Raw genomic sequence first — 13645 nt, forward strand, 5'->3', positions numbered from 1 at the left:
GGTCAAACTTAGAATTAAAAAAGCCGTTTTAAAAACGTTGTAGTGGGCATGTTTACTCACCAATGTGCATATTCTTTTTAATTAATTAGAAAATATTATGTATACTGTTTTGTTAGTTTTATACTGAAAAATTAATAATTTATTTGATACCAATCAATAGATTGGTTTCAGAAAACTAGAATTTTAGTTAACCTGAACCATCTCTATACATAATTTTGACAGAACCTTTTATTACCTATACAAAATATCAAATAATCATTTCTTTTATAATATCTGCATATGAGATTCAGTGCAAACTAAAAATTTAGATGTGCTACCTAGTTATTAAAATAGATTTTTTTTCTTGTGTTTTTGAATTAATAATGATTTTATTGTAGAGGTCAAATGGTATGGTTTCGGAAAGAGGCTCATCTGTAAAAAAAGTAAGTATATTTCAATTTTATGTTATTAGAACTGTTATAAATTATTAACCAGGCTGGCCAGTGCCACTATTTTCAAAATTATTTAGCTATTTTTTTCCTTAAATTACAGCACAGATAATAACAATAATTAATTAAGTCTGCAAAGTTTGATGGGATGAGATGCCTAGTTGATGGTTTAAATTTGCTTTTTGTTAATAATTTCAATGTTTGACCTTATAGATAAAACTCATTGTTGACCGAACCTGGATTATTAGTATACAACACACTAAAAATCAAACTGTACTTCAGATCTTCCTTGCCTTTCAAATATTTTCTATGCAAAAATAAATTAATAATTGATTTTGTAAATATCTGTTGGTTTATCCCTCTTGTTAAGGAAATTATTAGCTTGATCATATTAACAATATGTGAGAAAGTGGATAAATTTAGTATGTAATTTGTTTTGAAATTACCGACTTATTGTTGTGTAACGTAAACAGTCCACCAAGAGCCTGAAGTAAAATAGGCGGTTATTTCACCCCAAAGTTTGAAATCATTAGTGTAAACTACACACAGTTTGGAGTCAAAATTGATGTGTCTGCCAATCATGTTCAGGGAGAATTGAAAATGGCAGCCATCTGATAACATAACAAAAAGTCCATTTTTCGAGTCATTTCATTTCTCTTAGCTTTTTACTCATTTGAAACTAGAGTTAGTACTGACACAAAAGAAACTAATCTGCCAATCTTGTGCTGTGCCGTGTGTTGTAAGAACACAATCCAAAATTCAAAAATCTATTTATTTCATACCTCTCAGATTTTTTTACTCATATGAAACTAGGTTTAGTACTGATACAAAAGAAACCAGTTTGCCAAGCTAGTGGTGCATTATGCAGACACCATCCGAAATTCAACTTTTGAACTAACTCGAAATTTCCGTTTTTCATACCTCTTAGTTTTTGGCTCATATGAAATTAGGATTAGTAATGGTGATACATTGTACCTCTTAATTTTATTGTTTACTGACAAAAGGTAATAGCAATCATTTTTATTTGTGAAATACAAATTTAATGTCATGGAATTTGCAGCATGTACTTTTATATTATAAATTTACCAAAGATTCTTTAAATTTATCACTCCTCTAATCTTTCAGGAAATAAGAAGGTAAAGTTTTTTTCTGCCACTTTTGTGAAAAGCTATATTCTTTTGCTCACTTTTGTCTTTGCCTATGTGCAATTTTTGATTACTTAAAAGAAAACTATGTATTAAGTTACTAGTCAAAATTGATGAGTTTACCAACCATAATTAGAGGGAATAAAAAAAATAAATTTTGGCTGTCAAATCGTTAAATAAATTTCATTTTTACCTTATTTTCTTTAAAGCTATTTACAACATAAAAAAAAAGAGCTAATGGAACATGTTTAACATAATTTAAAATAGAGTAAATTTGATCAAATATGAGCCCTAATAGAGCTATTAATGTTCAATAGGTTCAGAGATAAGCACTCAAAATAAAACTGGTTTAATGTACTATAAAGTAGTTTACAATGTTCATCCTTATAGGAGTAGTAGTTTTTGTATTTGCCAAAATAAATTCACAAAATGTTGATTTCTAGTTGTTCGGACAAAATTTTTGATTTATGAAAGCTATATATTAAGGACCATTTGACTTTCAAATGTTTCTTAGTACTCAAATTAAAACTATTGAATGCAATGTAAAGTAGTTTATCGTATTTATCTTTATAGGAATAGTAGTTTTTATAATATTTGCCAAAATATTGATTTCTAGTTATTCAGAAAAAAATTTTGAATGCGGAAAGCTATTATTATAGAAAGCATTGGATATACAGATGCCTGTTAGGACTGATATGTTAGAGAATTTGTTTTACTTTAAATGATAATGTTTGAAGTTTTGTTATCGGTAGTTTTAATAATATGGAGCTCCGAATGAAAAATGAGCAAATATTTTAGGTTTTTCTGAAATAAAATAAATTTCAGGAGGCATTTAATACCTGAAATAATTGCATCTTAAATATTTTCTACAGTTTAATGACAGTTACTGTACCTCTTGTTTAGGCTAAGCAAAAACTTAATGGAAATAACACACTATTTCTTTTTTACTTATTAAAACTCATAAATAATCATCGAAATGTTCTGAACAGATGCCATTTTTAATTTCCTCTTACTATGTTCATAAATTTAAACTCTTAGCTGTATAAAGGTTTCATTAAAGAAATCAAATATTGGGGTGAAATAACTTTTTTTTTTCTCCTCTTGGACTCTTGAACTGTAGTTCAACCTTTCCACTTCATTGATGGAAAAATATAATTATCAAATATCAAATATACTTTCTTAACGTTAAAAAACGAGTTATTTAGGAGACCAAACCACCAAATATAGGTGTTAAAGCGCTTGTTGAGCCATTTGAAAAAATTATTAACCTGTTTGATGAATCAGTGAACTGTCTTTCTTTTTCCCTTTGAGCTCTTGGACTATTATGAATAAATAAGGCACATGTCGATACTTTTTGAAATCTGAAAAATTTTATTATAAATTTTAACACCTCTTTACTAAAGTGAAATTCCTTGAAAGGAATTTCTGTTCTTTGTATATAAGTTCGGGCCCATACATCAATCACCTTTGTAATCAGATTAAAAACCTGTGGGATCGAAAAGGAGGCTTACCAGGCATTAAACCTGCTTTGAAACAGTCTAAATGTTTCATAAAATCTTTGAAGGCTGGTTTAGCTAAATTCAAAAAAGTATATGTGAGTATCAATAACCGATATGATCAAGGGCGACTGCCTGCTAAAGTTGATATTTAAAAATTTATATGATTTTTTTAAAAATATTTTTCAATGAAATGAACTTTTTTGTTTCATTCATATTTGATTTTTTCAGAGCAATATAATGAGGCCACCAAAAGTTAACGCACCTGAAATTCCTATTCTGTCTGATAAAAACTGCGTTCTTGGGCCAGAACTTGGTTCAATATTGAAGGTAATTGATTTTATTATCATTATTTTAGTGAAACTTTTATTATCATTAGTTGAACTTCTTAGCATTTTATTTATTGTGTTCCATGAATAAAACTTCATTGTACAATCCCAAAGTTTATTAAAATTCAATAATCAGGCAGTCCACAATGGAAGTAAAATATATTTAAAAAATTACTCAATTTTTTTTTTTTTTTTTACTTACCCCAGCAACTCGTTATTTATGAATTATGATTTAAGAAAAAAAAAAGATATTTTTTTTAATTTGCCATATGAAAAACTAGCGAATATTTGTAATTAATGCTCTGACATGTATTTTTAGTTAATTTTTATTAGTCAGTAAAAAAGATTTAAGAAATTGATGTAACTACTGACTAGGCAGGGGTTAAAAAAAAAAAAATGGAAGTCCTACTCAGTTGGAAAGTACTACTCTTCACTAAGGCAACATTTTTTTTTAAATTAATTTTTTCTTTGTATTTATACTTCTGATTTGTTTTATGTGACCATTGAGGAGTTGTTGATTGATGAAAGAGAACAAATTATTAAGTTAGACCAGTTTTTTTCATCTCCTAATATAAATCTCTCAAACCTTCTATTTGTTTCCCTACTTTTTTGAGCCTTTCAATTTAGTGAAACCTTCCTTTGTTCCTGCCATTCTGAGGCTTTCCATATTCTTTTGGAATCAATCATTACTCTACTGTTAATTTTTAATGTGTTTATTACTAATTTATTTAGTAGAATATAAAATATTATAATATGTAAAACAAAAACAAAAAGGAAAATAATCAATTTTCATATGAATCAAAAATAGAATTTTGAATAAAAAATGTTTCTTTTTGAATTATCTTCAATATACAGCTAGGTGGCTATATTATTATCGTTATTATTAGTAATATTAATATCTTATAAGTGACAACGGTTAAAGTTACTTCTGTCTACCTTAAGATTAGGTCAAGTTAAATGGTATAATTTGTCCACCATTTTATTATCATTGCCTACTTGCTATTACCTGATCAAAACTAATTTATAATTATTCTATATTAAAGTTTTTAATTTGTCCTTTTTCAGGCTCTTACTGCAAGCTCTTCTAATGATGTTATGAATTATGAAAGGTTGGAAACATTGGGTGATTCTTTTTTGAAGTTTTTAGTTTCCTTGATATTATTCGTTCATTTCGAAAACAAGGATGAAGGGAAATTGAGCAGTATCAAAGGAAAAATAATTGGGAATAGAAATCTTTATTACAGTGGAAAATATTTAAGCCTGGGAAAAATTTTGAAGGTTTCCTATTTTTCTATTGTTATAATAAATACTTTTAAAAAATATATATTAATTTAATATTCTTTATATTTTTCTTTTTTAAAGGTTAATGACTTCATTCCTGATGACTGGGAAGTTCCTGGATTTACAATTTTGGAAAGCATTAAAAAAGTTATAATAAATGCTAAAATTCCGCCTTCTGTGCTCTATCAAATAAGTCTCACAAAAAAGTCAGTATTCTTTTTCATAGCTATTAATTCTACAATGTTGAAACTTTAATATTTCACTATGGCAATAGTATATGTAATACCTCTCTCCCTTGACTTTATTTCTTCTCTAACTCCTGACTTTTGTGAGGAGCAAATTAAAAAAGTTACCAGGTATTAAGAAATGGAGAAGAAATATTGCAGAACATTATTAATTAATAGCCTATTAATTGTGGATGAAAGTGTTATATGAGGTTTTAGAAAAATTAGAGATCTTTGCTTCGAAGAATATTGTAAATATTCCTTTTTATCTTGCATCTTCTTTAATACTTCTAAACCTTAAATTGTGTATGTCTTCACAAGTTAAAAATTTATATTTTAGTTTAAAATAAGAATAAATTAACATTAAATTCAATTTTTCGTAGATTTGTGACATATCACCTTTCCCCAATCATGTCTCCTGTTGTTATTTTTTTAAAATTATCTCGCCTCAACTAACAATATATCATATACCTTTCAAAAAAGTGATTTCAATCCTTTTTACTAAAACTCTCTAATAATTTTATCAGAGAAAGAGATACTGCTGTTTTGAATGAAGAAACTAGGTCAAAAATTCATGAATTATTCTGTAATTCGTCACCAGCTGATGAAAGTACTCATAGCAGCCTGGGAGTTATAGGGCAGCAGTGCGTTGTTGACAAAGTTATAGCTGATGCTGTCGAAGCCCTTATAGGAGTCTACCTTGAGGTATATAGCTCTATTATTGTATGATGTATTTAAGAGTATTTTTTAAGTGCAGAATATTTATTTATCTTGTTAACATTTTACACAGGCATGTGGCATCGAAGGAGCATTCAAGCTGTGTAAATGGTTAAAAATTCTCCCAGAAAATATGTGCGATATTGATAAAGTATTATATGAACCAGCACCTAGTGCTCAGATACTGGATTCAGGTGATGTTAATGATGTGCTTGTCATGCCGGAAGTTATAGAATCAATTTTGGGGTACAGATTCAGGAACAGAAGTTACCTCTTACAAGCTCTAACCCATTGTTCATTTAGGCAAAACTTCACTGATTGCTATCAAAGACTGGAATTTCTTGGTGATGCAATTTTAGGTATTTATTTTTTTCAATATCAAATGTAGTTCTTCACATATTGTATCTCTTAAAATATTTTTTTTGTCTGTTTAGACTTCTTGATAACTTCCCACATATATAATAAATGCAAAAATATATCACCTGGTGAACTAACAGATCTTAGATCTGCTTTAGTAAATAATGTTACATTTGCATGTTTGACTGTACGTTATGGCTTCCATAAATTTATGCTTACTAAGACTTGTAAATTAACGGATATCATTAAGAGATTTGTTGAACACCAAGAGAAGCGAAACCATAAAATAGGAGCAGAGGTATGAATTGAATTTTTTTAACTGTGTTTATTCAATATCTATATTTTGCATTTGTATTAAAAATGTATTGTAGCATCCACTATACGTAGTTTAGTTTAAGTTTCTTAAGTTTTTCAAGATAATTTGTTTAGTGTTAGAATGGTGCACTTTAAAGTACTATTAACAGGCAGGGAAATCTGGTAGAACATAGGACTTTTTGAGTAGACAGGCAAAATATTATTCCAGATCTTCTAGTACTATATTAGAACTTGCTTTATAGAAATAAATTGGCTTAAATACTAATCTAAATTTTTATGTTATTGGGTTGATTATTTTTAATACAGTTGGCTCTCTCTATTCAGAAGTAATTAAAACCATTATTGCCGAACAAGGAAAAAGATAACTTTGTTAATAACTTGATAACTTATCAATTTAAAAACAAAATTAGTATACTAAAAGTATTTTTACAATAGTTAATATATTATTCATGAATTCTCTTGTTTAATTATTTTTTAAAGTTATTTCCGTCCCTTTAAAAAATTTAGTTCAGGTAGAGTTAGATAGAAAAGAAAAACAATATTAGCAAAATTATCACTTCTAACCCAGTTATATAATATAGCTGAGTGTCCTTATTTAACACATTTGTTTTTTCAATTTCACTTCATTTTTATCCCTAACATAACCTTAAGTACTTAAAATCCCGAATCTTCACAATCTTTATAATTTTTTTGTTTTACATATGGTTCTGATTAACAAGAGGCTACTGTATTTCTGTTTTTAGGTTGTTAACTACCCCTGGTAACGAATTTATTTATTTTATCATTTCATGCTTTGATAATAAACTGAGGTAAAAATTATAATAAATCCATGTATTATCAATCAGTAACGTGAGGCACTATATTGGAGAACTGTGTATTATTTAGGGGAGAATATTGCTTTGGCATCATTTTTTTTACATTCATTATCATTATTAATGTTTCTTATTAAATTATTTGTTTTTACTCCAGATATTATTCCTTCTGAGTGAAAATGATGTAGAAGCTGCTGAAATTGTGGATGTGCCAAAGGTTTTGGGTGACCTTTTTGAATCATTAGCTGCTGCAGTTTACTTAGATAGTGGAAAATCTCTAAATACTGTTTGGAAAATTTTCTATAAATTAATGCACAACGAAATAGGTAATGTTGGTTGTATTTTTATCGCTAATGCATTTACATTTAAATAATCATTTATTTAATATAATATTCATTTATGTATTTGTTCATAAATCTAATCCTTACTACCCAAAAATCTCATTGCTCCATATTATGTCGCAAATAAAATTATCCATGAAGTTCTTTATATTCTCTATATTCATTAAAATGAACTCTGCTGGAAAATTATATTATTTATGATTCCTTTAAGTATATCTAATTACTTGTTTTTCTGTTTTAATAGATTTGTATTTTTATTGCTATCTAAAATCGCTTTAGAAAAAAAATTATAATCTTGAGATCAAACCAAACTTACATTATGAGGTGTAGATAGTTGACCGTAGATTAATGATTGGAGAAGTTTGTCGGGGGGGAGGGAGGGTGCGGTCAGCAAAGAACAACATAAATAAACAAAACCATATTTATTTATTTTATGTCGTTTCGACCTGAATTTCAGGTCTTCATCAGGGGTTATGGCGTAGAAGGTAGGCATGGTTGCAGGCCTACCTTCTACGCCATAACCCCTGATGAAGACCTGAAATTCAGGTCGAAACGTCGACATAAAATAAATAAATATGGTTTTGTTTATTTATGTTGTTCTTTCCTGACCGCACCCCCCAACAAACTTACATTACAAATTTTGGTCATAGAAGGCTCAAAAAGCCTTTTTTATTTCATTGCTTCCCTACATATTATAAGAAAAAATTAATTTTTTATTTTTATATAGATATGACAGGTATAACAGTTTTAGTTAATAGAAAATAAGGTCATCAACAAAATCATTCATGCTTGTAATTTTTAAAAATTATCTTGAAAAGATGTAATAATGTTAACCCTTTAACTGCTCTTGCCACATTTATGTGGGCAGTAACGTTTGTGCCTCCAGTGTTTCAGGCACACATAAACGGGTAGTAAAATCCATGCCCCCAATGCTCTAGCCACATATATGTGGGATGGGTTTAGATTTGGGAAATTGATACAATATATTAATATTACAATGTTTTTTTAACAATGCATATCGACGATATTGATATTTTACAATCTTATATATTTATTTTAATTCACCAGTTAATTTATTTTTTATCTGATTTTCAATTACATAAATTTTTATCTTTGAAGGAGAACATCAGATAATAGCTGAAGTATTGAATCTATCTAATATGCTATAGAACTTTGTCTCAACTTTTTATGTGTATATATTAAACCTGATTATTTGAACTGTTTCATTAGTATTCTATAGTTTTATTTTTCCAAAAGTACAATTCTTTTCTATAAGATAATATAGAAGTATAATTCTTTGACTTCCGTCAAAACAGCCTTACAACGTGGGGCGAAACATTGGCTCAAATAAAAATAGTACAAAATATTACTATTTGAGTTTAATTTGACCGCACCTGGACCATATTCCATTTATTAATTCTTTTCTATATGTGTGTGTTATGATGTTACTTGACTAATACAAATATAGTTTTATATATAATATTTATCTACCTGCAAAGTTTTACATTAAACTCATTTTTTTAAATATTTTGGTTTTGATGTCTCCAGTCAAACTTCATTCTGTTCCTTCCCAAAACTGGTACTGTGATACAAAGGCCTATTACTCATCTGAAATCTCTTACAAAGTAGCGTTTGGTTCATCTTCATTTATTTATTCTGATATTTTTTGAGCTGTGTCTAAAGTCTAAGTCGCAAAGAAGAATGGGAAACTTCAAAAATTGTACAAGTAAGGAGAAAATATTAATAAAAAGCGGCTGCTGCAATGACCTTGCGCTTATGTTGCACCAGCCCTGTGTCTTCCTATTACACCTATTGGTTCTCTATCCTCACACTACCTTTTGAGTTTAAAGGGTTAAAAAATAGAAAATAGAGGATATCTATTTTTGCTTATCAACTAATAAATTTAATATAAGACATTATTCAAGGGATAAATAATGAATTCTGTACAAGTCTATCACCTTTTAGTGGATATTGTACAACTTCATTTTTCTATTTTATCATGTATAAATTTAATTTATATATTACTTTTTTCTTCCCTTAGAGGAATTTATGAGAAATATTCCTAAGAACAGTATTCGGCTACTTTATGAAAAATTTCCAATTCCAGCACCGTGTTTTGAGTGAGTTTTTTTACATTTTTTATTAATTAACTTCCAGTAATATTAAATATGTCAGAATATTTTTTTATAATTTAAACTACTTATTAAAAATAATTCAATTGTGTTTTATTTATTGGAATTAATAAAATTCTTTTGAAATATGCATGTACCTTTTCAATTTTTAATAAATAAAAAATTGTATACTTCTAATGTAGAAGTAAATTTTATCCAATTGAGCCTCAACTTTCTTTATTAATACTTCAAATGTTCAACCTGGCCAACCTTAAGGACCATCATAACTAGATTCATAGCCTCACATCCCACTTTTAAACATTTTGCACGCTTTTCATCTCAGGTTTTATAAAATGAGTCAAATTAACATCTGCACATCACAATTTCATTCAAATATAAATACTTTTAGTTGCAAGTAATTTAAACAGTTATATCACTCACTTATCAATTTTATTTTAATTTTTTTATATTAAATGATATTGTTGATAAGTGAGTGATCAGTGTTTAGATTATTTGCAATTAATATTTTAATGAAAAGGGACATACATAAGTTAATTTGACTCATTTTATTAGACTTGGGTAGAATAGCCAGCAAACATTTTTAATAGTCAGACGTGAGGCTGTGAATTTATAGTTAAAATTTTACTTGAAGATGGCCAGGTTGGACAATTAAATTATTTAGAGTATTGATACTTTATTAGACATTATATTATTTACTGTAACGTTTTTCAGGAAACCAAGATTCCTAAATGAGAACCAAACTATTGTCATGGTACCTCTTATAGTTACTGCTAAGAATGACAGGATGAGATTCATTGGAGTAGGAGAGAATAAAAACCAAGCTAAACTAGCTGCCGCCAAAGTAGCTCTGAGGCATTACTATCTTGATCCAATGTGATTAAATAGTAAATGATAGCTGTTTTATTATATTTGTTGAATGTTTTAAATTTTTATTGTAAATAATCTTTATTATTTTTTAAATATTTTTGTTTTCAACCGTAAAATGTAAAGTTATATTTTAAGATAAGTTCTTTAAGTTTTTTTTTAATTTAAAATATATAGCTTGTTAATGTAATAATATACATTATAGCAACATTAGGTAATCAAAAAATATTTGAAGACTGAATGTAAGAAACAAAATCATGTGATGTTATTTATGGCAATTTAAAGTTATTTTATATATATGCATATATTTTTTAATATATATGTTGTATTAAATATAGTCACATTTTTTATTTTGTGTTAAATGTATCATTCCTTCTTGTAATTATGTCGATAGCATGTTTATAAATATGCAAAGTAATAATGATGATTTTCATGTTTTACTGTATAATTGTAATGCTAGTTGTTTTATGTTTATGTAAGCAATTGAGGATTTCATGGGAAAAATGATTTTAGTTCACTTTTTGTAAATTAATTTTGCCATGGCTTCTTGTGAAGTATGAGAAGTGCTATGGAATGGTGATTTCATTTCCAATGATTATTACATATACAAGTTATATTGTAGGTAATGTTTGTAGTTTCATTTATTATTGTTTTTTTTTATTGTGAAATTTAATTATCTAATTTAAAACAAAACATTGAGCTTGAATTTTTATTTCAATTTCATCGAGTTTAAATTTTTGTGACTAAAATCATTCTTCTTGTGGACTCTTCAATTGTTGAATTGCCAAATCATTATAATGTATGAAAGTTATATTACTTTGATTAATATAAATTCCATATTTTATTATAGTTTTGTTAATAAAAAGAATGGTGAGAAAGGTATTTTCATTCCCAAATAGATATTATTTTTAAAAATTAAGTTATTAGTTTCTGCTCTAAAAACAGTTGATTATTACATCAAATTATGTGACTTTTTTGGTTGCTTACATCCTTAGAAGAGGGGAGGGATCAATAAGTGCATCAAATGTTGTCCACTGAGCCATTTTTTAAAATCAGTAATTAAAAAGAAGTTACTGTAGGCCAAATACAGTGGCTGGTCTTCTAATTCAAACATTAATTCCTCAGTTTTAACCATTAAAATGTACATGTGTGCAAACATACAATGTCTTGATGAAAGTTTTTATTTTGTTTGTATCAGGAAATTTTTCCTTTATTTTCTCACTTAATCACTGTATGATGAGACATAGTACTGTCCAGTGATTGTCTCTTTTCTAATAAATAGTCGATGAGGATAATTCCATATTCATCCCAAAAACCATCTTAGCCTTTAAAAATTCACTGTTCCTTCATCTTGGCAGTATAAAGGCATTTTTATGTTTTGTCTACAGTTATGAATCAAGGGAGAACCTTGTCTGTATAACAAGTTTACATTGTTACAAATTCATTGTCACATGTTCACTAAGAAAGTCTTCAGAATGATCACACGATTGCATTTGTTATGAAGAGCAAAAGGAGGCTTTGATAACTCATAAATGAATAAAGAAATCTACTAACCTAAGTCCCAGTAGGCATTTATAGTAAAACTCCCAAGAAAGATTTCAGGGCAGGATACCCTTACACAGAATCCAGTCATAGGCCAAAAAGTAATTACAAAATCCGGTGTGGTGCATGTATCACACAACTTTCACTTACCATCCGACCTGAGTCGAAACTCAGCCTTGCTCATCACAAAGATACTTTATTCATCTATGCTGCCCAAATACATCAGGTTGCTACATACACAGCATACTAATCGGACATATATAAATTACATATAATTAAATGGTATAATAAAATAGAAAGAAAACTGTGTTTTTTTTTCCCTACAGTTTCCTTTTACAATCAATTTCAGTCTATAGGCCAAATACAAATATTTCAATTCATTCCTTTTTTTTCCCCCTTTTCTGTTCCTTCAATTTCACAATTTTTAACTCATCCGATCAACAAATTCACCCTTCTAGATCCTCTCCAGTGACCCGCTAAACATATTCACTATTAGACGGCAATGTGAGATCAGACCATTAATAATAGTCACAGCAGTAGATCAGTTTACCAAAAAACAAACCAATAAATACATTCTAAGAGAACAAGACTAACACATAGATTCATAGGAAAATATAATAAAAAGCCGGTTAAAAGAAACACTTGAATGGATAAATAAGTTTTAAAAAAATAAATAAATAATAGTACTAATAAAATAAAATAATTTAATGAATAGATAAGATAAAACACACAAATCGGCAGGTCCACAAATTAAAATAAATCAATGAATAATCTCCGAGCTACTAATTCCCATCCAGGTGATGGTGTATGATCCCCAGGGAGTCCAAAATAATATTTTCTGCTAAGATTGCAATATCCCAGATGCTAACACCTAGGCCTTCTAAGAAGCTCCTTGTTCTATTTGGTATTGTTCCATGAGATCCAAACCAGAGGCCTCTCACGGTGAACTCTCTCTCTCCGAAGGACTCACAGAATTTTTCCTTAAGGAAAGGGATGCATTTTTCATATATTTCCTTTTTTCCCCTTTCCACTCCACCTTCCTATTCGAGGTCAATACTTTCAAATCTTACTGTCAGATCCAAGACCAGAGCCGTGCCTCCGATTTTTATAAATGGGATAATATCGGCATATCTTACGGATCTGTCGGTGTCAACACAATAGACCTCCTCGAAGCAGGTGAAGTCTTTTCTTTCAAGGAACTTCATCAATTCTTCCTTGACCCTGTGGTGCCAACGTATTATAAGGAGGGGTTGGGGCACTTTCCCAGCACATGAGCTGGTGTTTCAGACTCTCCACCACATTTGCAACAGAGAAACCCAACTTCTCCTTGCTTTCCACTGGGTCCAGGGACTCCACACAGGGGTGCGTAGTTGATATTAAGTTTAAGGGCGTTCACCCATTCTGACCCTGCATTTCTCATAATCCGCACGTTGCGGAGATTCTCTTTTTCAAAGAGGCTTCTGAAATGTTTCTCTAAGTCGGCTATCTTTAATGGGTATTGCTTGGGGGCGTTGGCGTTCATAATGCTCTGTACCACTTTTTTCCTTCTATTATAATAATTGTATTGGACTAATTCATAATGGTACTGCTCCTGCCGACGGTTCCTATCTGCCTTATTAGCTCTCTGCGGATTCGAAACCTTCCCTGCACCCTTGTCAGCCA

At 29.1% G+C, this 13645-nt stretch overlaps 1 protein-coding gene across 1 annotated transcript in view; it reads left to right on the top strand.

Moving 5' to 3' along the window:
- The window catches only part of Dcr-2 (Endoribonuclease Dcr-2), a 39195-nt gene extending 27872 nt beyond the window's left edge, over positions 1 to 11323 (top strand). Inside the window, exons 20-29 of the mRNA XM_014419825.2 lie at positions 378 to 422; positions 3301 to 3399; positions 4464 to 4676; positions 4761 to 4885; positions 5431 to 5608; positions 5694 to 5979; positions 6055 to 6275; positions 7262 to 7430; positions 9487 to 9565; positions 10289 to 11323. Coding sequence (XP_014275311.1) covers positions 378 to 422; positions 3301 to 3399; positions 4464 to 4676; positions 4761 to 4885; positions 5431 to 5608; positions 5694 to 5979; positions 6055 to 6275; positions 7262 to 7430; positions 9487 to 9565; positions 10289 to 10454 — 1581 coding nt within the window. The 3' untranslated portion in view covers positions 10455 to 11323. The remainder of the gene's footprint in view (positions 1 to 377; positions 423 to 3300; positions 3400 to 4463; positions 4677 to 4760; positions 4886 to 5430; positions 5609 to 5693; positions 5980 to 6054; positions 6276 to 7261; positions 7431 to 9486; positions 9566 to 10288) is intronic.
- The last annotated feature ends 2322 nt before the right edge of the window (positions 11324 to 13645 follow it).

Source organism: Halyomorpha halys, unplaced genomic scaffold (genome assembly GCF_000696795.3).
Source record: "Halyomorpha halys isolate HHAL.00 unplaced genomic scaffold, Hhal_1.1 Scaffold252.1, whole genome shotgun sequence".
NCBI lineage: Eukaryota > Metazoa > Arthropoda > Insecta > Hemiptera > Pentatomidae > Halyomorpha > Halyomorpha halys.